Raw genomic sequence first — 27,459 nt, 5'->3', positions numbered from 1 at the left:
ACACTCTGTGGTGTACCGACCAGCTCCATGTGTTGACCGCCGTGGCTCACCTACGTCAAGTGTGCAGCAGGGTGTGCAAACCCTATGGAAGACGCGTCTTTTTTTTTTTTGTTTTCTTTTTAATCTTTTTTTTTTTTTTTTTCTTTTCTTTTCCAAAAAGGTTGATTGGAGAGCATAGGCGACCCCGAGGCTAACTTGATGATATTCTGGAACAAAAAAAAATAATTAAAAAAATGAATAAACCAACACACGTAATGAACCCACTTCTCTTCCTTGCTTACTTCAAACCCTTCCCAGGTATACGTTTGTTTGCTCTTGGCTCTTCCCAATATATTTTTTAATTTGTTATATATTAGGGGATGAGTATTGATGAGTATTGGGGGGGTAACCAGACGGGAGTAGCAGTCACGTTGTGCTGGAGGCAGGAGAACGTGTGGGCGGCGGGTGGATCGAAGGTTCAACGCTGAGGAGTTCCGCCGCTTCCATCAGGGCGAGATGAGCTTTACTAATGCCCTTGCGGTGCGGGTAAGTCGGCAGGCGGGCCTCCGGGTTGGGGGGTTTGGGCGTGGGGTTAACAAAGCGCGTCATGGAAACGACGGGAGGACGCAATTCTGGTAGATGGTGGGGACTCGTACCTGAACTGAGCTGACTGAGCCCAGAGCAGTACGTTCCAACGTGGAAAAGGGGGCCTCCTGCAATACACCATTCTGCCACCGGGCGGGCGGGCGGGGGGGGGGCGCCACCGTCCGGTTCTCGTCAACACCCGCCGGGCGCCACGAAGTGACGTCAGTTCCGGTCGCCGGGCGTCACGCTGCGCAGCCCCGACGGAAGCGCGGCTCAGTGGAGCTCGAGCCTGGAGACGAGGAGCGAGCGGAGACCCCCCCCCGGCGGCCGCGGGCGGAGAAGCGTTGTTAAGTCAGTCCCGGTTAGATTGAGACGGCTCCGTTACGCTCCGCGCAAAGGCGAAATCCGAAGTGAGCGGCCAACGCTGTCAGGTCGATTCGCTAGCCGCCGCCGCCGCCGCCGCTACTAGCTGTTTACTCCTACCCGTTTGCATGGCGGCTAACTGTTAGCCTGCTCCCGTGTCAAAGGAGCCCCCCGCGTTACACTATCTACTCAGGTAGACGCACCTAAGCGCTTATTTCTACTGTACTTCAGTAAGTTTCACTGAAGTACTTTCACTGAAGTACTCGGACTTTGTTACTTTCCACTCGAGGGTTTTCCGCTCCATTAGTGTTTATGTCATTTCACGTGTTGGTATTGCAACGCCAGAATGATTCCCTGCCCCTGTTGTAGGGACTGAGATCATCAGCCGTTGCTTCAGTTGAATTTGTGCTTTTAAGCCAGCAGTTTGTTTTTATTGAAGTAGAATATCTATTATTTTCACGGCGTCCAAGGATGAATAACATGTTTTTTTTTGTTTTTGTTTTTTTTAATATTGTAATACTTATATGCACAAACTGAAAGAACCTGATATTGCCTTGCTTGACCACAGTCCATTTATTCTATTTTCTATTCTTATCAATTGTATTCCCATTCCAACGACAGGCTTTTGACTATCATTGTTCCGTGGCCAAAGGGACCAACGGACTGTGTGTCGTGAAAATTTTGAATCCAGGATCCTGGATGGCTGCTCCAACATTGCAACAGCCAAGTTTCCTACTGGTGAGTCGTTTCTTTCAGTCAGTCTTTGTTGTCTAGTGTTTCCTTGCGGCTATGGTGGCTAAGGGGCTCATGTTATTTTCACATTCCTGCCGATGCGCTTGAGCAAGGCATTGGCTCCACCCGAGAGTTGGAGTTGGTCCCCGCCGCTCCTAGAGAGCTAGAATGGGTCAAATGCAGAGGACACGTTTCCCCGGCGGAACCAATAAAGTGATTTTGCTTTTTGTCTCTGGTGGACAAGTAGCCTCGTGCTAATGCAAATTGCAGCATGTTAACATCTCACACTTTGCATTAAAGTTAAATGTAATAACAAATTGGAATGTAACTTCTTGAATTGGTGCATGACAGCATAACACAAGACAGATTTTGCAGGTCGGTTGTTTATAAAGAACTGTCTGTGTGCATGTTATACATCTCTGATATAGTCGAACCGGCATGTTTCACGCCCTGACACCAACTTTTTTCGGAAGTTGACAACCCTGCATAATTTTGATTTAATTTTATAATGATCCTAGCTTATATATTACATTATAAGAAAGTGATGTTAACAAAGGGAACACATATTTATTAACTTTTTTTCACAGTCTTGTTTTAAGGTGAACAGGGCAGGGTATACACATTTTTTTAATTATTTAATTAAAAAAAATTCAATATGAAAAGTTGACAACCACCAAATGGTTTACACTGGCACAGATGTGGGGGCAACCATTTTTTGTCGGGCTCTGGTTTATTTTGAACTCTTTTTTTTTTTTTTGGACATTTTGCACATTCAAAATCATAGGAACCCATGAAGGCAAATTACTTGTGTGTCTGTGTGAAAGATGTTATCCGATGCAGGACTGTGGGCCGATACCTCTGTGTTTGTGTTTGACGCAGGCGAACCTGAAAGCAGAGTCCACCACAAAACCGCTCCTCCAGAGATGTCAAGATCTGGTGAAAGTCATAGACGACTACCCTGCAAAGGTGAAGTGAAACACCCCCCACACCCCAGTGCTCTATAACACCACTTTTAAAGGTGATGATTGTACTGCAAGCAGCTGTCTAGGTTAACCTATCACTAGTGTGATGGTGTGTGTGCTGGGTGACTCCATACAAACACGCGTCCCCTCATCGGTCAGGAATTTTAATTGGACGAGCAGCTGCTAGTGTGGATTAACAGTAGATTCACTGTTATTTTATATCTACACAGAACTGGATAGATAGAGAGATACAGAGATAGAGATCGTAAAGTGACATTCAAAACAAATGCTCTAAAAAGTCTTTATTACTAAATTTGTTTAGACAAAAATGTTACACCAAGGTATTGTTACTCCAGCCCATTGAGGCTGTTATGGTGGATTTTTGGAAGTCCTTCACTCTTGTTTGGGAACAGCTGTTCCACTGTTGGTGCCTCACTGAGTGACACAATGGCTGTTTTGTTTGGATGAATGAGTTGGTGGCGAAGAGCTTTGCACATGAATCATCGGCATTGTGTGTGGTCGCCGCTCCAAGACGGGACACTAGAGGCCACCCAACGTTTGACCTGTTAATACTATCATTTTTATTTTTGCTACATAACAATATATAATTCCATACAAAATTCTTACGTTATACATGTAAACATACTGTATATTCTTATATATAAAAGTTGCACTTGGGTTTTGTTCCCATGCTCACTGCAAGCAGTCAGATAAGGAGATTGGAGGTCTTTGTCAAAGGTGCAGTACAGGGGGTGTTCAAATTCATTGAAATACATTGAAACAGGTTTCATACAATTCGGTTAAGTTGAACGTTTCAGCATTATTCAGTACCACAAACTCCTTCACAATGGTTGCCGGTTCCCTGAAAAGGATCGTCTTGTTTCTTAGGACTCTTTATATGGACCAGGAACTTTCCAAGTGGAACCAATTTCCTCCTGTGGGAAGGCTGAAGTTCCTAAGTACGATGGGAACTAAGTTGGTTCCTGCAATGTAAAGGCTGTTTAAATAGGCAAACTGTATCAGCATTTTAGTAAAACAAAAACCAATACCAAGAGTTATGAATAGTATCAGATATTAAAGAAAAGCCACATGTTTTTCCAGACTTATTAATGTGTATCTCTGTTTTCCAGGAGTTGCACCTCATCTTCCCCTGGCTGGTGGAGTGTGTGTTTGGCAGCCTTGACGGCGTCATCTCCGGCTGGAACCTGCGATTCCTGCATTCCCGCAGCCATGAGTTCAACATCGCCCTGGAGTTCCTGAAGCCCAGGTGGGTCAGTGCTGCAGAAACTGGAGAAACAACACACTGGTGCTGTTCACAAATGTCCGCAAACTACTCCTTGACAAGCTACTCCTCGGCCTCTTGTCCAATCAGAATGAATGTTGTTATGTGTGATCTGGGGCCAAATTAGCATGTAGTGCTTGGCCCCTTAGTTTCTGCTTGCAGTTATATTTATTATTTTTTCTGTGCGTTGTCAAAAAATGTACAGTTGATTCACAGCTCCAGGAACTTGACAATCAAATCACCAAAACTCCTTTTTCTTTTACCTCTGTACATCAGCTGATTTTCGTTTTCCTCTGCCCTCCTCTGATTTGCTTTGCAGCGGGCCCATGATGAAGCTGGTGTACAAACTCCAGGCAGAGGAATACAAATTTGAGATCCCCGTCAATTATTTGCCGGTAAGAACACTTATTGTAATCTTTCATTATTATTTTCTTAAATCTTGTGACAAATTGGAAAATCAGGGGAATTAAACACCAGGTGCCTTTTAAAGCAGGGGTGTCCAACCTGACTTAGAGCAAGATCTACTTTAAGAGATAATTAACATCAGATTCAGAATATTTCTCCTGTGGTTTCCCATGATGCCTTCTGCTCTTGGATGGCTGGCAGTGTTTATTTAGGCAAGGTTTTGTGCTTGATGTTTGATGCTGCAATCGGGGAATTTTTACAGCAAACAACTATTATTATTTAATAATAAATATAGCTATTATTTAATTTACCTATAGTATTTTTAGAGCTTATAGAGCTTATTGTGCGTAATCACCAGGTGTCCTGACATTTCACTGCATATATGTATGACCTTATCTATAGGTATGTGACAAATAAACTCTTGAACTTGAACCTCAAACTAAATTGAAATCGCCCAATGTCACGGCTGCAAGTATTTTGCACCAATAAAGTGAATGTTTTTTTTTTTTTTCACCTCGTAAGTTTAAAAAAAAAAAATATATATATATATTTTTAGCAATTGACTCTGGCCAACTTTTACATAATGTCTCTTAAGGGTCTGTTGACATTATTCTTCATTGTAAAGGCTAATTTAGACACTTAACCCCAGAATGCTTATGAAATTAAATGTCAAATCATTTGAAATCTCTGACATTTCCTATTTTAAGGTGGTTTTGATCATGCTATTGAATAGTTAGTTTCTCAGTTAGTTTAATTATATATTTATTATATTTAATTATAATATTAATTCAATAAAAACAAAAAAAAAATGAAACTGAGTAATTTTTAACAAAAAATTTATTGTTGCGAGTCAGTTTGCCTCTGCGTTCCTGATGTTTTTTTAAAGCACACTGCGGAATATTGAAGTATTTATATATAAATAAAAAAAACAAAACGAAAAAAAAACGTTTTGCACGTAACTTATTTCCCACTCTGTCACTGTGTCTCCTGCAGGGTCCTGTGAAGGCCAGCGTCCAGCAGGGCGTTCAGCCCGACTGCCCGCTGTTCCACAACAAGCTGCAGTTTCCACTCTCCGGTGTGCTCTCTCTCAACCTGGCCTTTAGTATCCTTCACTCCGGGTTATTTTCAAAACGGAAACATTTTTAGATTGTCCGGTCTCAGAAAAAATGGTGGTGACTAAAGTGTCACAATAGGCCTGCTAGACGAAGCTTCCCCCGTGTGTGTGTGTGTGTGTGTGTGTGTGTGTGTGTGTGTGTGTGTGTGTGTGTGTGTGTGTGTGTGTGTGTGTGTGTGTGTGTGTGTGTGTGTGTGTGTGTGTGTGTGTGTGTGTGTGTGTGTGTGCCTCCTCCCACACTCCTTGCAGGTGAACAAGCAGAATCGTGAGCGACAACCTTTAAACATAGCCCAATTCAAAATGAAGAGAACTGTTCAGTGTATTTGAACACCAATATATCTTTGGCGACCCATTTTTTTTATTTATTTTTTTTATCCGTCCGAGAGAACATCATCCACGATCGATTAACTAGTGGACCCTCTGGTGTTACGTTAAGAAGACATGGGCACAGTTCTCTGGTTCAGGTGGATAAGAAAGTGCTCGGTCAAGAGACTGCAGGAAGGGATGCTGTGTTCACGAGACCTCGGAAAACTGTTTCCTGTTCCTTAACTTCTCCACAGATCCATTTGAATTCTACATGTTTAACTTTGCCCACAGTCTCATCACGCCAAAGGTAAGATTCACAGCGACGAAATACAGTGTCAGAGTGAGCGTGAACCTCCGAAGTGTTTCCTCTAAAGTGTTGCCGTCTCTCCTCAGAGTTGCCCCCCGGGCCAACATGGCAGTTCTACAGACTCTGCCTACTTCCTGCTGGTGGACACGTACTTGAAATACTTCCTCCCCACGGAAGGCATCGTGCCTCCCTCTCCGTTCTCCGACTCCAGAGGCTCCGTCACCGCTCCTTCACCGAGGTGGGTTTGTGATGTCTCTGATGTTTCGTAAGTGAGAGTTCAAATTGTTATTTTTTAAATTAGCATTTAAGGCATTTGTCTTTTAGTATCTTATGATTTTTATCTTCATCTCTTGTGTCTGTTTATCATCATCACGGGCATCTTCTCAGTACTCTGGGGCCTTTTCTGAACCACAATCTGTGTGTGTGTGTGTGTGTGTGTGTGTGTGTGTGTGTGTGTGTGTGTGTGTGTGTGTGTGTGTGTGTGTGTGTGTGTGTGTGTGTGTGTGTGTGTGTGTGTGTGTGTGTGTGTGTGTAAAACTTTAAATAAGTACGTATAATACTGACAACAGATACTCATATTCTTATAACTCTTATTACAGATTCTCATTTTACAAATGGTTAGGATTTGGTAACACTCCCTCTTTTCCCCCAAACTGCAGCTTCCCGAGGCATTCCTGAAGACGTTTTTAACATGACAAAAATTTTGCCACACAAATATATGCGCATCCAAATACGAGACCCAACAGCTGCGAGGCTTTGCCGATTGCCGTAGTCGGGTTTCGTCTGTTTACCCAGAATCCTCTGCTCCCCGCAGATCTCCGAGTGTTTCCTTCGCTAGCTACGGCGCCCACAGCTCCAGCCTCCTCAAACACAACATCTTTCACCAGCCGTCCGTCAACGCAGACCCCGCAGCCCAAGAAATCTGGAGGTCGGAGACACTGCTTCAGGTTAAGCTCCAGTCCATAATAACTCCACCTTTATTTTTTGAAAAGATGCGACCAATGAAAGACACACGACAGTTGGTATTTTATTTGTTCTTCATTCCCTCTCCAGATGTTTGTGGAGCTCTGGCTCCATCACTACTCGCTGGAGATGTACCAGAAGCTGCAGTCTCCTCAGGTGAAGGTAGGAGTTCCACCTTCCTCGACCACTCACCTCTCTTTCCTCTCCCTCCCACGCACCCTTCCCTGTACCACACACCTGCCCCCCAGCCCCCACCTACTCTCCTCCAACCTCCACCCTCTCCCCTCCCTAGCCTGGACCGTCTCCCTACCAGTGCCGTTCCCTGTACCACCCACTTGATCTTCCTCGTCTCACCCCCAGCTTCCACTGTTTACACTCCAGTCTCCTCCCCAGTCTCCACCCTCTACCCCCAGCCTCCACCACCTTCTCTCCACCTCCACCCTCTCCTCTCCATGGCACTGCAGCACATAAAGCAATACATTTTGACACCTTGTATGTACTTCCTGGGGCTAGGGGTCTATCAATCAAAACAAAATACGGGAGTTTGATGACGTCGTGAAGTAGTGTGGGATAATGGGGGGAGTTGTCTTTATTTGTCATGGTTGCCGATGAAAATGAGTCTGACGTGTCTCGCCTCGTGTCAGGATGTGCAGCAAACAGCAGTTAATCATCGTGCTCCATCAGACAATAGTTAGTGATTATAGAGCAATACAAACAATAGTACAATACAGTGGCTAGCTAACGTTAACTACTTTGTCGAGTCCCCTCCTCACTCTCTGACGTATTATCTGGTGTTTCCCGTGTTGCCCTGCAACTTATAGCAAGTAGATGGGGTAAAGGTGGTGTGACGACATTAATGGGCGACCTAATGAAACTGATTGTTACCTATATTAAAATTACGGATTTCTCTGGGTTTGAAAAATGTTGGAAACATTTGGCATAATGTAAGTACACAACTCAGCAATATATAACATAGGTCTAGTTGTTATTAGAAATTTTAATTCAGAAAAGTTACACAAGTTACACATACCTTTAACAAAATAATATAATAAAGTCCACAAATTATATATATATAAAACAAAAACGAAATAATATTGCTGCTGATTCAGTGACGTGCCAGAGTGACTGGCTGTTTGTAAGGATTAGTGAGGATCCTTATTTTACATTAAAGCTTTAGTTCTGTAGATTAGCAAGATATGGACTAAGCTAATTACTGGTTCAGCCTTATTGTTTTGCTAATCCATTGTTGGGAATTGGTGGCTATTTTGTTCTCCTAAGTAGATAAAGTGCATGTTTGCTTTTTTTTTTGTTTGTTTATTTTTTTTAACATAAACGTTTAAGCTAATTTTGGCTTCTTCTAGAACAGTGTTTCCCACCCCAGTCCTCATGTTATTCCCTGTACAGCAACTTTGAGCTTCAACTCTGAGTATGTGTAAGTATGTGGGAAATGTGTCGAAACATTATCTATTCTTTATTTTTGGTTCCACCAACTAGTAAACTATGAATAAGCTGTATAGTAGACTATTAAAATATGAATCTTGTTGCACATCCAAACGACCTACTCTACCCGCACACACTCGCACACCACTATCCCGTTTGGCCTTGTGTGTGAAAACAGTCCCCAGCAAAATGATGTGAAATGGGTGCCTGTGGGTGGTAACTCTGCTTACTATGCCAATGATCTTGGCAGATAACTTGCCACGGTGTTGTAGACCATAATACCTTTCACAACGTATCAAAAGTACTGAAAGTGGTTGGTAATTTTGCCAATATTTTGTTGGCTGTTGGTAAAAAGTTTTGTTTCTTGCCCTGAGCAAACCAGGGTGACATTACTCATGGAGAAGTCCTTGACTATTTCCTCAGATCTACGTTCATACCACAGCTGCACTGGTACTCTTCTTGTTTACAGTTTAGAGAGCTGATCACTTCCTCCAGCATTAGTGGTTAAGTATTGATGATGTTTTTGGCCACTGACACAACTGTGAGATGAGTATAACATCATCCCTTGAGACTGAATCCTCAGGTCGCTGGAACCCTGCTTCATACAGTACATACTGTACATGCCTTAATTTGGACTTCATCGAAGGCAGCATAATATAGTCTATTTCTGTTGAACTTTCTGGACTGTTTATTATGGAAGGTGCCGGCATAGCATGTCAGATATTGCTAGTTTTAGTGCTTTTGCTTCCTGTCTTGACCCCTCTCTGGTCCTACTGTTTGCACACTGCATGACTGTTGCTCTTTCCGTCCGTCCGTCCGACAGCATGTCTCCTCTTCTGTGATTGGACCTGGAACTCCAGCATAAAGTCACCCACAGTGACGGTTTCAGGTAGAAAGAAAAAGCATAACGTCGAGGGGGATCTGGTCTGATTAAGGTCTTATTAAACTTTTATTTTATATTATTTATTTTTATTTTTTTAACCAGGGAAAGTGCAGATAAATCAACATATCAGTTTCCACTTCAGAGTCAGAGTTAACTAATGATGAATGCTAATTTTCATCTGTAGTCCCTGGGCAGGTCCCTCACCTGCCTACCTTTTGTCTTTTGATGGTGGGAGGGAACCCAAACAAACACAGGGAAACTCTGCACAACAAGGACCTGGGACTGGGGCCAGGAGCTGTGATGCGACAGTGCTTACCACTGAGCCCCATAACATTAACTTTGGGTTATTATCAATGACTTAAACAGCGAGGGGAAAATGTTAATACTTAAATGCGCTTATTTTTTAAGTTTGGGGTGCAGGGATAGAGAACTTGTAAGTATCGCATATCACAAGTTCTGATACATTCTTTTTAAGTGGACAGTAGTGATTAGCACAGAATCTTTCTTTCTCCATTAGAGAATCCCATCTCTAACTCCCTTTTTTTTTTTTTTTTTTTCCTCTCCTCGGTACCACTCAAACCAGTTCCTTCATTATACACTTATCCAAAATTAGTTCAGTTTGACACTTGAAGGACATTGTGATTGAACAAATAAAATTCACTGAAAAAAAAGAACACAATCACAGTGGGAGTGTTTATGCTGGTGTGTGTGTGTGTGTGTGTGTGTGTGTGTGTGTGTGTGTGTGTGTGTGTGTGTGTGTGTGTGTGTGTGTGTGTGTGTGTGTGTGAAAAATATGTCAAATAACAGCCTGCAAATGTGCAGAATATATGTTGCGACACCCCTTGGCTGTGGAGATTACATGGTTGTATTTGTGTGAGAGCTTTTGGCAGTATACCCCTCTCTCACCCTCAATATCTACTAAGCAGTGGTGTGCCTGCCATTAGAAATGGGATTAAACCATGTAAAATTAGATGGGATGTTATTTAGACTCCTATTTGTCTCCCATTTATAAAAAACTAGTTGGAAATGTTGTCTATTCATGTTCATCACGTGTTGTCATATGATAAACTGCCCCCTCGCCCAAAGTCCCAAGAGAGGAAATTGTCAAAAAAAAAACCTTTCTAAACTGTAAGGCCTTCAATTCTCGATGCAAGGTGTGAAATATTTGTGCAAATATATGTAATGTGCCAAGCTCTCTGCTTGCATGGTAAATTGTGTCTCTGCCTTGGTTATGAATTGTTAATCCACAAGCTGGTAGCACTTATTTTCATTCGTTGCCAATAAATTGAATAAAATGGTAGAGCCACTTCGCAAAGTTAAGACCGGAATGGTTCACTACCTCTCCCTGAAATTCATGCAATTCATTAAACTTGAATCTTGTGTTTGAGCCGTTGATTAATGTCCCTGCGTAAAGGATGTGATGTCTTAGACTGCCCCCTAGCACCGCTACTATATCTGATTATTTCTGAACGTAAAGCTTACATTTTCCTTTCAGTTTCTCTTCTCCCTTTGCCCTCTAGTCCCTTAACAAAGTGCAGTTAAAGTGATACTCCAAAATGTAGGTTTATCCATCTACTCTGTCTACTTAAATATCATTTTTTACATTAGTCAAACCAACACCGGCTATGAGACTCCTAATTTAGGTGCTCCAGTTATAGTGGAAGTGAGTCAGGCCGAAAGTCAAATCCTTTTAACGAGGGATGCAGTAATGTATCAGCCGATATTCACCTTGTTGACTGCCATCGGCCTGTCAGCAAATAAGATGACATTCGCCGAAGGCACTGGCCGATGTTAAACCAGTGTTTCCCACACATAGACTTTACTTGGGAGGGCCACCCAGGTATATTAACGGCCGCCCAGTATATTTTGCCACCCATTTTAGCATTTCTTTTTGTTTTTTTGTAATTACAATTTTTTTTATCCGTCTGAGAGAACACCATCCACGATTGTTTTTAGAAGACGCAGACACAGCTCTCAACAGCAATCCGAGCAGAAAGTGATGCGCCGTTCATGTGAACTCGGAAAACTGTAAGTGATGCTGTGTTCAGGGGAACTCCGAAAACATCGGCCATCGGCCAAATTGTTATTTTAAACATCGGTATCGGTATTGGCCCAGAATTTCACAAACGGTGTGTCCCTACTTTTGACCTAGTCCATGGTGTACCGTAACCGCATAACGGTCAGGGCACTGTCTTACTGAAGATTAGAGTTGTTATAGAATCAATGCGTTGCGGAAGTACTACATTTCTTTAGTTGGTTAATTGTTTTGACATATTTCTGTTTCGGTGGCATTGGGTTAAATAAGTGCAGGTGGTTCTCATCAGTGTTAACCATGGAGTCCTACTGGTCCTGGGGTGTTGTAGGAAAGTCTACTATGCCGTCTCCCAGCTGTGCAAACAGTGTGTTCCAACGGTCAATATGTCTGTGTTTGTCTCCTCCCCTGTTCTCTCTTTCTCTCCTTCCCTCCACGGCCTGTATGTCATTTTAATTTTTCTTCCTCGTTGCACTGCCAATTCTTTGTTACCATCTCCATCGCTCCTCTTCTCATGTTCCTCCTTCCATTCCATCCATGTTCCTACCTTTTTATCACCTTTTCTTTTTTTCCTTATTCCTCCTTCTCCTCTTCCCACTTGTTTCCTTCATTCTTTCCCTCCACCCTTGTGGTCTCCTTCCTCCTCCTCCTCCTCTCCCTGGTGGTCGCTGTGGGGGGATCAGCTGGCGTTGCTGCAGTATCGTCTCAGTTTGTCCAGCATGCCGTGCCAACCTCAAGCCCCACCAGGCTCTGGGACCCTCCACACCTACCAAGTACATTTACCTTTTCACTCAGCCCCGGTCCCCTGGGGCCTCCTGGAGGTAACGCTAGGCCACTCACTGTTTCGCTCAGGGTCACAAGTCACAGTCAAGGCTACTTCTCCTTTACTGACCAACAGACTGACCGCTAAATTCTACATTGCTGCCTCCGGACCAGCTGGGTATAATTTGTGTGTGTGTGTGTGTGTGTGTGTGTGTGTGTGTGTGTGTGTGTGTGTGTGTGTGTGTGTGTGTGTGTGTGCGTGTGCGTGTGCCAGAATCCAGGTGTTTTTTTTTTTCCCAGAAACCCATGGTGCGTCCAGAATAGCATACTATTTAGTATGCCAAATCAGTATGTGTCCATAAACTACAAACCATAGCATGCATCTAAAAAGTACCAGGATGGCATACTACATCTGGTCAAATACCATAGAAAACAACTACTGCACGCTATGCTGGCATGGTTAACCCACAGGGCATTGTGACTAGACGGCAGGTCTAGACAGAAAATAATGGTGGAGGATCAGACCAACGCTGCGGTTCTATGACAATAAAGGATGCCTGAAAAGGCATTGATCTTTTTACTCACATATCAATTACTCTGGATGATAGTATGTATATGTAGTAAGTTGTGGGTGATTCGGGACACAGCACTAGTCTTTTTTATATTGCAGATATACACAATCGTTTTTTCCAGAAGATAGTATTATCTTTCTGTTAAACAATCACAGATCAAAAGAGGATTATTACATTAAATTGGCTCGGGCCTTAGATGGATGTTTGGAAACGGGCCTGCAATCGTTCATGAATCATTGTATGCCTCCTATAAGAATCATACAATCCCATAAATCCAACTTTTAATCTTTACACTCATGTCTGGTTGTGAGAGGCTTTGAATTTGACAAATTCTAAATTCCAAAAAGAGAAGTATCCTTGATTGGAGAAATGCAGCCTGGGTTGAAGTTGTGGACCTTGAATCTCTGAGCAGAGTTGGGCTTGTTGCCTATGTGTGTGTGTGTGTCTGCTGCTGCTGTTGCTATGGTATTTCAAATGTTTTTTGTTTTTGCTTTGCTGCTTTTGGCGTTTCTGCGGTGGATCCATGCGTTTCTGTCTTTTGACACATTTTTTTATTTAAAGAAACAATATTACTGGAGGACATCCATTTCATATCCATGTCAAGAAACCTTTGTTAAGGATTAACAAAACCCTAAAATCAAACCATTTGGCTCAGTTTTGAACCAAGTGACGGGACTTACCATACAAAAAGGTGGTACGTGACAACATTTGGTACCATTTTGAGCGGATCAGGTGAAGCAGCTTCCACGACCTGTGTTCAAACAGATGGTTTGATTTCGGGGTTTGGTTTCTCTTGATGGAAGTACGCGGGCGTGGTTGTTATCAGCTGGTTTGACTTCATTTTGCATCTTATTCCCGTCTTGCGGAGAATTTATTGATCAATTACGGAGCACTGAGGTTTCAATGTAGCCTTCCTTGGGTTATATACTGACAGAAAAACCTGCTTCCAAGATCATATCAAAGCGTTAACAATGTCATGAATGTTTTCTAAAATTTGTCGCCACACTTCTGTGTAAAGAAAAGTGGTGGCTATGACTATCTAACCTGACCTAAAAAAGTCTAATTTAAAAGGTTATCGGGTCTATTTATTCTTTAATCGTAAACATTGATTGACAGTTGCAATGCATTCTGGGTATGGAACCTCTGTGCTCCAAACACAATGCGTTTGCAAACAGGTTTTTTTGGTGGGCGGTGCCTTACTGGCTGTTTATCTGGGGAGGCACTGCGACTGGCTTCTTGTGAGAATGGCAAGCTTAGCGATGCTTGGGTGCCGTGTAGCCCGTTGGAGCTGGATGCATGTGGTTGGTGTTTCAGGAGCCCTTCAACCCGACGGAGGAGCATGTCATGGTGGTGCGTCTCCTGGTCAAGCACCTCCATGCCTTCTCCAACAGCCAGAAACCAGAGCAGCTATCCTCCACGCCCTCTGCCCACACCAGCCCGCTGGAGGAGTTCAAGAGGTGAGGCTCGCACACGTCACTGTTAGTGGGGTGGTTAAGGGGAAATGTCCATGAGTAATTGTACATTTTGGGATTTTTAAACCAGGTTTGGCACAGATGTAGGTTTATATTAGTGGTGGGGAAAAATCGATACAGCATATTGTTGCGATATTTTTCCCCACAATATAAAAATATGATATTATTACAATACCATAATATTGTATCTTGAGATCCATGGTGATTCCCATCCTTAGTTGATATGCTATGAAAAGAGTCGAGAACATTCCCGAGAACGTCCTCTCCACATCACTGGTTTTATGACCCTCATTCTGTCAGCAGATTTGGCCACTGAGGGCCTTGGCGGCCATCAAATTGGCGCTAAACTTGCCCTTGAATTTAACGGAAAACGTGTTCTTAGAGTCTTGATAATAAGCTAGTAAATGAGTGTAATTATATTGAAAAATGGCTGCCATGGCCCTCATAGGTTAAAGTCGCAGCTCCTCCTGATCTATATCTTTTCATAACTATACCTTCTCATACCCTATACCTACAAATCTGTGAAGTTCACAACCTTAGTACGCCTGCAGTTAAATATTTACAGTATTGGTTAAAAAACAGTCCTGTCATAATAAATCCTGTGGGAATGTTATGGACTCGAGGCTTTAATGTAGGTAAGTGTTGTGCGTGTTTTCCCTCCGGAGTCACTAAACATTGTGTCTGTGGTTCCCCTTGCAGGGTGGTGGTGCAACGCTTCGTCCAGCAAAAGCTCCACTTGTTCCTCCAGCACTGTTTTGGCCATTGGCCTCTGGACGGCTCTTTCAGAGCAGTAAGCGCAACCTTTTTTTGTCATTTATAGTCATATACAAATATACTGTCTTTGAATTTTACGACATGTAATCAGCATGGGACTTTTAATGATTGTCACACAGTTTGTTCCGAGAGGGGAAAGATATGTATTATTTTTTTGCAGATTGTTTGTCTCGCATCAGTAAAATTTATTTTATTTAAAACTGGTGAGTTGTGTTACGTTTTTCTTTTTTTTTTTTTCTTCTTCTTCAAAAGACTGTATGTGTCACTTCCTGTCTCCGTGCAGGTGCTAGAGACGTGGTTGAGCTACATTCAGCCGTGGAGATACACAGGAGAGAAGGTCGCTCCTCCCGACCAGAACAGAACCGTCCCTGAGAAATGGTGAACCCTTCACTCCTTATATCCGAGGCGTCTTTTATCATTTTAGTTTATATTTCCTGAGTAACTCTTTTATTTGTTTTGTTGTTTAGTTTTACTGCATATTTACTCTACTGCATTGGTACTCTTTGTACCCCTCCGTGCACTCCCTTTCATTTTCATGTTATACTGTATTTCATGTCATATATAACATGACCCTGCCAGATGGTAGTGAGAGCAGCTATGTTGTACGGTTTAGAGGCGGTGGCACTGACAAAAAGGCAGGTGACTGCACTGGAGGTGGCAGAGTTGAGGATGTTGAGGTTTTCATTGGGAGTGACAAGGACGGACAGGATTAAGAACGAGTACATTAGAGGGACAGCTCAGGTTGGACAGTTTGGTGGAAAAGTGAGAGAGGCCAGATTGAGATGGTTTGGACACGTGTGTAGGAGAGATGAGAGTTACGTTGGGAGAAGGAGGCTGAGGATGGAGCTGCCAGGCAAGAGGAAAAGAGGAAGCCAAAGAGAAGCTTTATGGAAGTGGTGAGGGAGGACATGCAGGCTGTTGGTGTAAGGGAGGAAGATGCGCAGAACAGAAGGTGTTGGAGGCAGATGATCCCGCAGCTGTTTTCCACTTAAATTAAGAATCATCGGTCATTATATGAAATATTTAATTTATGCATTTAACTGAATTTGTTCTGCAAAATATCTTTGCAATCCATGTCAGATGGTTGATATACTGAAAAGTTGGCAGGAATTGTCATGTAAAAAATGTTAGTACACAGAGATAGATACTTTATTCATCTCTGAAGGAAGGTTGTTGGATCACGACAGCTCACATGAAATAATTTTCAATAATAATAAAGTAATAAAAATATATATGTAATGGCCATTCAGAATAGGTGAAAAAAGATAAGAAATGGTGATTTACAATGAACCAAACAAATGACTTAAAATATTTGGAAATGTACAATAAATTTCATAATTAATGATACAAATACACCATAAAGATACAGAAAAAGAACCATCAAAATTAGGATATAAACCTGATGGTGAACAACGAATGTCGGTCAACCGATAATCGAACAAAAAACAATATTTTAAAAAAGGAAGTTCAAGAAAATCTAAAATGTTAGGATGATCAGTCTTATTAATATCGGATTGAATCGTTCCCGTTTGTATTGGAATCAAAATGGTGAGACCCTACCCGAGTAGTAACTCTGATGATAATTGATCATGACATATGGTGATATTGTGATGTGTTCCAACCCCCAGGAGCTCCTTCGTGCAGGAGAACCTGCTGCTCTACACCAAGCTGTTCCAGGGATTCCTGAACCGCGCCGTGCGCACCGACCTGGTCAACGCCCGCAACGCCCTGATGGTGTTCAGGGTCGCCAAGGTCTTCTCCCAAATCAACCTGGCCGAGATGATCCAGAAAGGTGAGCACCGAAACACATGGATTTCCTAGTTAATTGTAGGTCAGTGTATATTGCATTTTCTTGTTGCTTATTGTTGATTTCTGGCTTATTTATTTATTATTATACATTTTGGGTTTACACTAATTGTCTATCAGTAAGTTATTGTAACAGCCTATTTTATTTTGTATCGTTTATCTTAGGTTCATAGTTTATTTTCATTGGTTATTGCACGTTCCCTATTTCTCTATCTACAAGTTCTATCGTGTTGTCTGACTGACTGTCTCACTGACTGTCCGTCCAGCTTTCTTTTCTTAGCCAAGCAGGTGTACACATACAGTACAGGGAATTTGAGTCCAGCTTTTAGTGACTCACTAAATACAGAACATACAGTAAAAAATGTAGAAGAAAAATGTTTACATAAAAAGTTTTTATCTTTATTGATAAATAAAAAATAAAGTCAGTTTATAAACTGGAAAATACAAAATCAATAAGTATTGTCATAGATATACTGTAAATAACATTGTAGACACTATAATTTAAACCATATATACCTTTAATTGATCTAGTGCAAAGAATAACATTTATATTCATTTGGCGTTTTGTTTTTTCAGACTGTTGTGCTTTTTAATGTTAACTGTCTGTACATGTTTTTATTTTTATTTTTTATTGAGGTGGAATAATATATGCATTTATTTAATAATTCCTCAGGATGGAATTATCTACATGAACCAGTCACTTAACTGACTGGATTCTGTTGCTGCAGGGGAGCAGCTGTTCCTGGAGCCTGAGCACGTCCTGCACCACCGGCAGCCCCGCGCCTACATGAGCCCCGGCCAGACAGGAGGCTACTTCTCGTCAAGGCAACGCGTGGTGACAGACAGCGTGTTCCGGGTGAAGTGCCACGTTTATGCCCTGGAGGGCCAGGACTGCCAGTATAAGCAGATGTTCGGCCCCGAGCTGCGGGGGGCGGTGAGTTCCACTGGCTATGTGTAGAATATATACACCAATCAGCCGCAATGTTAAAACCAGCACTAATAACCACTTATATTGTGTAGCTCCCCCTCGTGCCACCAAATCAGCTCTGACCCGTGGAGGCATGGACTCCAAGACCTCTGGAGGTGTCCTGTGGTATCTGGCACCAAGACGTTAGCAGCAGATCCTTAAAGTCCTGGAAGTTGTGAGGTGGGGCCCCCATGGATCTGGCTTGTTGTTCCAACACATCCCACAGATGCTTGATCGGATCGGACCCTAACCCCACCCATCCACATGATGTAGAAGAAAACGTGATTCATCAGACCAGGACACCTCCTTCCATCGCTCCATGGTCCAGTTCTGACGCTCACATTCCCATTTTAGGTGCTTTCGGTGGTGGACAGGGGTCGGCATGTGCACTCTGACCGGTCTGTGATGCACTGTGTTCTGACACCTTTCTATCATAGCAACATGAACTTTTTCGCCAATCTGTGCTACAGATGCTCTTCTGTGGGATCGAACCAGACGGGTTAGGCTTCACTCCCCACGCGCATCAATGAGCCCTTCGGCGCCCATGACCCTGTTTTGTTATTTCTTTGGTTTCTTTCCTGCTCATTTGTTTGTAGTAGATATTTCATTTATTCAGATATACAGTGCGGACTGTAAGTGATCTGGACAGTAACACATTTTCTATTGGGTTGGCTTTGTACTCTAAATGTCTGTACTTTTTAATCAGCTTAAAAAGTACAGATTATCTGCTTCGATTTGAGAATATTTCCATGAATATTTGTTTCATAAATTGAAAATACCAACCATTTTCATGCAGGGACCCCATTTTCCAGATAACCACAATTATTTGGACAGATCACTATCATGTATTTTTATTATTTGGTTGGATATCTTTTTTTATATTCTCTCCAAACCATAAGTAATAACCAGAGTTTCAATATCTGACTCCATGTTCTATCTAATAATATCTTTCAATGCCTGCCAGATTCAGAATTTGATGTAGTCTATATTTAGGAAATTATACTCCTGAGTTTATTTCAACATTTTCATAGAGAAGGAATTTGTCATGGTGAGGATTGGTGCGTTTCTCTCGGACTGGCGTTACAAAAGCTGAACAGTGTGAAAATGAAAATTGCCAAATATACACCATTAGTCAAAAAAAAAAATATATATATATATATACACACACACAAAATGCGATTCTCTGTACAGGATCAATTATTGGTATGGATATATAGGTGTGTGTGTGTGTGTGTGTGTGTGTGTGTGTGTGGTGTGTGTGTGTGTGTGTGTGTGTGTGTGTGTGTGTGTGTGTGTGTGTGTGTGTGTGTGTGTGTGTGTGTGTGTGTGTGTGTGTGTGTGTGTGTGTGTGTGTGTGTGTGTGTGTGTGTGAGATTAGTTTTAAGGAACATTAAACCTGTCCTGCTCCTTGTCCAGGTGCTGAGGCTGATCCAGATCATCGCCCAGGCGCGGCAGACGGCCAAGAAGATCTCGGACCAATCCCTGGAGGTCGCCGCCAACACCTCCTTCCTGTCCTGGTTCGGCTTCGGCGCCGCCGATGTCAACGGCACATTCGGCGCAACGGAGGACGGCGAGTCGTCGAGCACCTGGACCCACGAGTACCTGGACCGAGCTCTGGACAACCTGTGTCAGATCTTCAGAGTGAGTTCCACTCAATAATTACCAATTCAACTGGTTTCTTCCTTCTTCAGGGTGTCTGCAGGTCCTCCAAGGGGCCGTTCCATGGACGAGATTTAATCAAAATCAGGGCTAAGATAATCCTACTTAAATGAATCCAGAATTTAAAAAATGACTTTCTGAGACGTTCTAGAGTTGTAGACTAGGAAGTCCCAGACTAAGGTGACGGACTAGTCAGCTCCTCCCGTCTGGCCTTGGTGCTGCTCTTATTCCAGATCATGGAGACATGGCTGAACCCGCTGGTGCCGGACCGCGCCATCCGTCCAGCCGAGTCCTTCCGGTGATAAACAGCCGCTGTTGTAACCCCAAAAACATCCAGACTCTCTCCCGCTCCTGCTCGCCGAACCTGGAACAGCTGCCCATCTCATGCCGTCCCTTCTACCTCCCCCGGGAATTCAGCACGGTTTTCATCATTACATCATTCAACATCCCAATCGAGATATGGAAAGTAAAAAAACATCTCTTAACACCAGGCTCAAAATCTTCAACTCCAGCGTCAAATCCGCACTGCTGTACGGATCCGAAACATGGAAGAACACCACTACCATCATAAGCAAGCTGCAGACTTTCATGAACCACTGCCTAAGACGCGTCCTTGGGATCTTCTGGCCAAACACAATTAACAACATCAACCTGTGGGAACCAACCAGGAACCAATAGAAGTACAGATGAAAGGGAGAGAGTGGATCTGGATTGGTCACACACTGAGAAGAGACAAAACAGCTGTGACCAAACAGGCACTGACATGGAACCCACAGGGCAAACGGGGGAGAGGTCGTCCCAACAACACCTGGAGAAGAAGCACAGAGCAAGAGTTCAAGAAGGAGGGGCTGACGTGGCAACAGCTGGAGAAGGTGGCCCAAGACAGACAAGGGCGGAGGTCTGATCACACCACGATTTTGCTGGTTCCCGTTTACAAGCTGTGCATTGCGCGTGAAGCGGTGGTGACGAGGGACGTAAAGCGGTGGTCAGACCAATCAGAGGCCGTGCTTCAGGACGCTTTTACTGACGTAGACTGCGAGTTTACGGAAGTAGCTGTGAGCTTCATAGCTACGTTTGCAGACAGCATTGTTCCCACGGCGAAAGTTTGGATATTTCCTAACAAGAAACCGTGGGTTGATGAATCCATCCGTGGCGCTCTGAATGCTCGCACGGCCGCTTACAATGAAGGTCTTGTATCCAGAAACATGGACAATTACAAAGCGGCGTCATACAATCTGCGGAGGGCGGTGACGGACGCCAAAGGGACGTACAGAGACACAGTGGAGCTACAGATGGAGCAAGTGGACACCAGACGCTTGTGGCAGAGGCTACGGACTATTACGAACTACAAGAGCAGCTCCTTCCCAGCCACGAGTGTGGACACCTCCCTAGCCAATGTACTGAACTCCTTTTATGTGCGGTTTGAATCTGGCAACAGCACTGCTAGCTTGCCAGCTAATTGGAGTCACACCGCTGGGGATGAGCGCGCACTCTCAGTGTCAGAGCATGATGTCATGAGGGCTCTGATGCGGGTGAACACCAGGAAAGCTGCGGGCCCAGATGGCATATCTGGACGAGTACTGAAGACCTGTGCTAACCAGCTAGCCCCAGTGCTCACTACGATATTCAAGATTTAAGAGGTTTATTCGTCATATACATACTTTCATACATATATGCAGAGAAATGTCAATGCAACGCACCCGGTGATTACACACATGTTCTAGACTAAACAAGGTAGCTACCTAAATATTTCTACTTGACTAACTAACTGATTCCTAAAACGTGTTGCAAGTCGAATACTATAGAATAAAATGTATAGAATAAAATAAGAACTCAAAGGTAATGCAGGGTGGGGGTACAAAATATAATAAAGGGAATAGACTTATGTATATAGATAGACTTATGTATATGGGATAGGCTAATTATGTATGTACAGATATGTGCATTAAAGTGGCATGTGAATAAAGTGAGGTAGTGTTTGTGAGATATACAGCACAGTATACAACAGTACGGAGCAGCAATACGGTAACACCGAACAACCCAGAATAGTATGCGGTACAGTATGCTACATACAGTACAGTAAGGTAACGGAGCCTATGTGTGTGGCTCTGAGGACCCCTGGTGAGGTCAGCATTGACAGTTCTTATGGATGCGGGAAGAAACTCCGTCTCAGTCTCTGTTCTCGCTGTGTGACTGAGGAGGCGCTGGCCTGACCGTAGCAGCTGGAACAGTCCGTTGTTGGGGTGATGAGGATCCTTCATGTTCCTGCGGGCTCTGCTACTACACCTCCTGCTGTATAAGTCCTGCAGGGAGGGGAGGGTAGTTCCAATGGTACGTTCGGCTGAACGCACCACCCTCTGCAGGGCCCGCCTGTCCTGAGCAGTACAGTTCCCAAACCAGGCAGTGATGTTGCCTGTCAGGATGCTCTCCACCGCTCCACAGTAGAAGGACTTGAGGATCCTCACGAGACCCGGAATTTCCTCAGCTGCCTGAGGTGGTAAAGACGCTGCCTTGCCTTCCTCACTAGAGTCTGTTTGTAAAGTCCATGTTAAGTCCTCTGTGATGTGGACTCCCAGGTACTTGAAGCTGCTCACCCTGTCGAGAAGTCCCATTAATCACCAAGGGCGCGTGCGTCCTCGGTTGTAATCCACGCCTAGAGTCCACAATCAGCTCCTTAGTTTTGCTGACATTCACGTGACAGGTCAGCCACCTCCTCGCGGTATGCCTTCTCATCGCCATCGCTGATTAAGCCCACGACAACGGTGTCGTCAGCAAACTTGATGATGGTGTTGGAGCTGGACCTGGCCACACAGTCATTTGTGTACAGGGAGTACAGTAGGGGGCTGAGGACGCAGCCCTGGGGGGATCCTGTGTTTAGAGTGAGGGAGCTGGACATGTACTTCCCCACCGTAACCACCTGAGGCCGGGCTGAGAGGAAGTCCAGGATCCAGGCACTCACCGGAGTATTCAGTCCAAGCTCCTGCAGCTTGACAGCCAGTCTAATGGGGACTATTGTGTTGAAAGCTGAACTATAATCTATGAACAGCATTCTCACATAGGCCCCCTTCCGGCCATCCAGGTGCGTGAGCGTGGTTTGCAGTACCTGGGAGACCGCGTCACCTGTGGATCTGTTCTGCCGGTACGCGAACTGAAACGGGTCCAAGGTGCGGGGGAGGGAGGCGCAGATACAATCCTTAATCAGCCTCTCGAAACACTTCATGACCACTGAAGTGAGGGCCACCGGACGCTGGTCATTCAAGCAGGCTGGAGAGGCGATCTTCGGGACAGGAACGACGGTGGACCTCTTGAAGCAGGACGGGACCATTGATTCAGCCAGTGATGATCACATGATGTATTTGTATCAACGTACAGCAGATATACCTAATGAAAACAGATGATAAGATCCTGATATCAACTCAAAAATGTAAGTTATTTAATAGTCAGTGTTTTATTATGAGCGACAATTGAGTGGAAATCGGAATAGACAGGTCAGACAAAAAATATATATATATATATATATATATATATATATATATATATAAATAAAAGAAAATATATATGAAAATGGAAATCGGCCAAGAAAATTGCGGTCGGGGCATCTCTACCCTGGACTGGCATTGAATCTCATGGAGTTTCACCGATACCTGTATCAAACACAGGATTTCGAGGCTCCAGACGTCCCTAATATGCACGATACCCATGAAGAGCACATATATAAAGATTGAGACCTATTTTATTGGGGTGAAGTTATGGGATAGAAATATATTTGTCGGTTTTCCTTGTGCTCCAGCTGAATCCTGGCCAGCTAAGTCAGTTCATCTCCACCCTGGGGTCGTCGCAGGAGGAGGATGGCGCCAACCAGCTGCCGGACTGCGTCCAGAGCGAGGACGGGCTGGTCCTCACCGACCTCGGCAGGATGCAGGTCAGAATGCAGAACGCAGGCTTTCCAAAGCATTCTGGGACATGAATTAGCATTCTGGAACATGAACGCGGCGTGATTGAAGTGTGTGAGTGAGTGAACCATGGCGGAACTAAGATTTAGCTTTCTATGATCGTATATTATGATTGGGTAAAATAAAGCAAGGAAACCCTCACGCTGCATGTGAAGCAGCTGAAGGCTCAAGCTGTTCCGCCAGCAGCCAGACGGGGGCGACAGTGAGACGTCCTCCCGTCCTGCTTTGAAATACCTTTTAGATTCAAGAGCTTATTTGTCGCATAGATACGCAAACGGTCATTCATACATGCAGTGAAATATCACGACACCCGGTGTTTACGCACAATAAGCTCTAAAAATACAAAAAATACCAAAATGTGCGTCATCAACACGAGGTGCTCACGCAGGCGGCCGCACGGGGCAGCGCCACAGTCACGATCCTGGGTTCTATAATTATATATTAGGATTAATTGTTCGTGTTGTATTATATATACATTTAAATCCTCCTAAATGAAACTTACCCGTCCTCCAGTACTTACCTCACAGAGTAGAAATATGCCGGTATAGTACATGTGTGGCCGTATTGTATACAGGTATTTCCCACTTAAGGACCTACCTGTTTAACCACCGTTAGACTCACCACTACACATGACCAGTCTGTGTTGTACAAGGCCTCTCAGCAGCAAGCATCTCATACCGCATCACCCTTTATATACTATATATACTATATACACTATATATACTATATATACACTACATACTATATGCACTATATACACTGTATACACTATATACACTGTACACATGCATACACTATATATACTATATACACTATATATACACTACATACTATATGTACTATATACACTGTATACAATGCATACACTATATATAATATATACATTATATATACACTACATACTATATGCACTGTATACAATGTATACAATGCATACACTATATATAATATATACATTATATATACACTACATACTATATGCACTGTATACAATGTATACACTAAATATACTATATACACTATATATATATATATATATATATATATATATATATATATATATATATATATATATATATATATATACCCTATGCATACCTCGTACACTATAATACAGTGTATAGTGTACATTATACACTATATACACCATACACACTATATATAGTATACATACTATATATACTATATACAGTGTACATACTATACACACTATATATAGTGCACATACCACATCTATATATACTATATAAACCACATATACTATAGAGTGTATACACTATATACCAGCCACGCCCCCTTACCATGAAATAACACAGGTCCTCGTTTACTGTACCAATTCAATTAACGATCTGGTTCTAGAAACAGAACTCAGTGGTTAAGTGACAAGTACCTGTATGTAAGTGACAAGTACCTGTATGTAAGTGACAAGTACCTGTATGTAAGTGACAAGTACCTGTATGTAAGTGACGAGTACTTGTATGTAAGTGACGAGTACTTGTATGTAAGTGACGAGTACCTGTATGTAAGTGACGAGTACCTGTATGTAAGTGACGAGTACCTGTATGTAAGTGACGAGTACCTGTATGTAAGTGACGAGTACCTGCAAATATCATTGGGAATAATCGTCGTTTGATCTCGTCTATTGGGGGGGGGGGGAGTATTGCAGACTGTACTTGTACTTTGGCAGTATGGTGTTGGGAAGCTCCAGGGGGTAGAAGCTGCTGCGATGTCTTCCACCGGACTGTGTCAGTGTCTCTCCTGCCCGGCTGGGCCTCACGCACGGTGTCCATCCTGTCCTGCTGCATTTCAACTCCCTCCTCCTCCTCCTCCTCCTCACTTGGTGCAGATCATCAACGGGCAGCGGCGATTCCAGATCTGTTACCAGGGCGACCCCGAGCTGCAGCCAATCAGGAGCTACGAGAACGCAGCGCTGGTGCGGCTGCTCTTCAGGATCTCCACGCTGATCAACAACCGGGTGCGTAGACGTTTCCAGGCTCTGGAGTGAGTTGTGTATTATTTGGCCGTGGTGCTGCCGCGTTGCGTCATCACAGACTGCAAAGCCAAGTGGCGCTGAGTGGAGGTGGCTTCACGCCGTCCTCCCTTTAACACTGATGTGCAGGTCAGTTCAAGTGCATGTCACCCAGGGCTTCTCTACTTTTTGTTTTTATGTATTTATTTATTTCCAAAATTCTATTCGAGTGCAAAAAAAAATGTTCTTACGGTTTTTTATATATATTTTTTTTATTACATTTCGCTTCAGGCCTTGAAGCTACAGATTGAGGCAAAAAAAACAACAAAACCTACTCTTTGAAAAATGACTTCATTGCGCAAAGTGCAGATATTCCACGTGTTCACGTGGACCTGTTCATCCTTTTCTGTCCCAAAACATGTCTCTGGATTTGTTTTGCCGGAAGATTTGTTTTGCTTCTCAGATCATGCGTTCCTTCCTGTTCTCACGTGACGTGTTCCAGCGCGCGTGTCGCTCCATTTATTTATTTATTTAAAAATGTATTTTGTTTGTTTGTTTGTTGCGTGTGTCCCCACGCCCGTTCTGGAACCGTTTACCTCCGTTCTGTGAGCATGTTGTATGAGGAACGTGAACATGCTCCCAGAACGGACTGATGAGGCCAACTCAGTGGAAGTTGTGTGAAGAACGTCAACTTCCACTGATCTCACCTCATCAGGCGCCTGAACCCGTTTCTGAACAAAGTTGTGGCGAGAAGTAGTGAATCCAGCTTCACTCATATTGGATCCAAATCAAAACCTCATTAAAAGTTTGTTCCCACCTTTTGTGCTCCAGGCTCGTGGGGGACTCCACGCCGAGGAGTTTTGTTTCATTCGATCAGTAAACATGGCAAAATAAAAACATCTACAGTAAAAACACTGTTTTTATTGGTTTTGTTTGGGGAACACACAGCATCTATGTATTGCACAACTTTTATTTATTTTCTATTTTTTACACAGCAGAACTGTTTTCATTTCCCCCGTCTGTGGTTCCTTCACAGACGGGGTGTTAATTCCTCTCCTGAGGGAAAAGGACAGTGGCGACAACAATCCGACGCCGTTCATCCACGTCGTGCGTCTGCGACGGTTGTTCTCGTTTGCGTGGATACAAGGAGCCGTGGCCTCGTTCACGCACCAATCCGCCATTTTTTTTAATTTTTTTTTTTGCCAAATGTCAATGAAATTATTTCAATACTGTAGAGTACGTGTTAAGCTCGCCGCCGCTGGATGTGAACATGAAAATCCCTAAAAAAATTGCTGTTAATTTTGAGAATTTAGGTCTGTGAAATTAGCTTAATTTACCAAGAATTGAGTAGAACCTTAATGATGGAGGGAGCTCCACATGGCTTGTATAGAGGCGATGCATTCAATTAAAAAGATATTGGTCAAAGAAACGTGTTGATATACATGCAGCCTTCAATAATAATGCCTTTTGATTTGATCGTGATGTGAGATGAACAAAAAGCCAAATGAAATTGTTGGTGACTGCCTCTCCCTCCGCAGCTCGGGGGCAAGATGAGGGCGCTGTGCTCCAGACCGGACTTCCTGGGCCGCATGGGCCGCCGCTGCCTGTCCAACCCCGAGGCCGCGGGCCGCTTGCTGAAGACCCCGGCGACCCGCCGGACCCAGGCGAGGAACCGGGAGCCCCGGCTGAGCCTCCGCCCGCTGGCCAGCTACAGGACGCTGCTGGGGCTCCTGCTGCTGCACCTGCTGGGGGCGCTGCTGGCCCTGTGGCCCCCGTCCAGCACCCTGCTCATCCTGGGAGGGGCCCTGCTCTGCGGGATGCTGGGCTCTCTGCTCGGCGACAAGGTCAAGGCTCACTAGCCGAGCGCCGACACCCCATAAAAACTGACGACGCTGCACTGCTCAATGGAAAATCTGCCAAAATGTTTTTGGGAACACTTTGTTTTGTATAAAGTGATTTGCTGTTTTTAAAAGGTGGCTAAAACTTTGTAAATTATACTTTTTTTTTTTCCTTTTAATGTCTTGATTGGACTTCATTGATAGATCTTTGGAGGAATTGTCTCTATTTTGTCAACGTGAAAAGTCAATATCCTCAATAAATTGATGCTCTTTTGCAGCTGTGCCTTTTTTATTATGGCTTGTTGTCCTCGTTGGGGGAGGAAACCTTGAACAA

At 43.6% G+C, this 27,459-nt stretch overlaps 1 protein-coding gene across 5 annotated transcripts; it reads left to right on the top strand.

Annotated features, from left to right (window-relative positions):
• The first annotated feature begins 846 nt into the window (after positions 1-846).
• smpd4 (sphingomyelin phosphodiesterase 4) lies at positions 847-27,459 on the top strand. 5 transcript variants are annotated; one of them, XM_080000784.1, is made up of 20 exons: positions 847-974; positions 1,549-1,665; positions 2,539-2,625; positions 3,752-3,888; positions 4,223-4,298; positions 5,302-5,410; positions 5,983-6,035; positions 6,122-6,273; positions 6,850-6,982; positions 7,089-7,160; positions 12,037-12,126; positions 14,002-14,144; positions 14,859-14,949; positions 15,217-15,311; positions 16,562-16,725; positions 17,468-17,673; positions 19,123-19,347; positions 23,156-23,287; positions 25,165-25,293; positions 26,826-27,459. In XM_080000784.1, the coding sequence occupies exons 2-20, from the start codon at positions 1,627-1,629 to the stop codon at positions 27,144-27,146; spliced, it is 2,454 nt and encodes an 817-aa protein (XP_079856910.1). In that variant the 5' UTR covers positions 847-974; positions 1,549-1,626; the 3' UTR covers positions 27,147-27,459. The 5 variants fall into 5 exon arrangements, with proteins under 5 accessions (XP_079856910.1, XP_079856907.1, XP_079856911.1 ...); XM_080000781.1 differs by having other exon boundaries at positions 12,037-12,174; XM_080000782.1 differs by having other exon boundaries at positions 861-915; positions 12,037-12,174.

Source organism: Zeus faber (assembly GCF_960531495.2).
Source record: "Zeus faber genome assembly, chromosome: 5".
NCBI classification, from domain to species: Eukaryota; Metazoa; Chordata; class Actinopteri; order Zeiformes; family Zeidae; genus Zeus; species Zeus faber.
The sequence above is the reverse complement of the archived record's forward strand: the minus strand, read 5'-3'. Positions and strand labels throughout refer to the sequence as shown.

Coding starts and splice junctions, on each gene's coding strand:
- smpd4 (XM_080000781.1), top strand. CDS start 1,627: ATGGCTGCTCCAACATTGCAACAGCCAAGTTTCCTACTG. Junction 1,666..2,538: donor AACAGCCAAGTTTCCTACTG/GTGAGTCGTTTC, acceptor TGTTTGACGCAG/GCGAACCTGAAAGCAGAGTC. Junction 12,175..14,001: donor TCCCCTGGGGCCTCCTGGAG/GTAACGCTAGGC, acceptor TTGGTGTTTCAG/GAGCCCTTCAACCCGACGGA.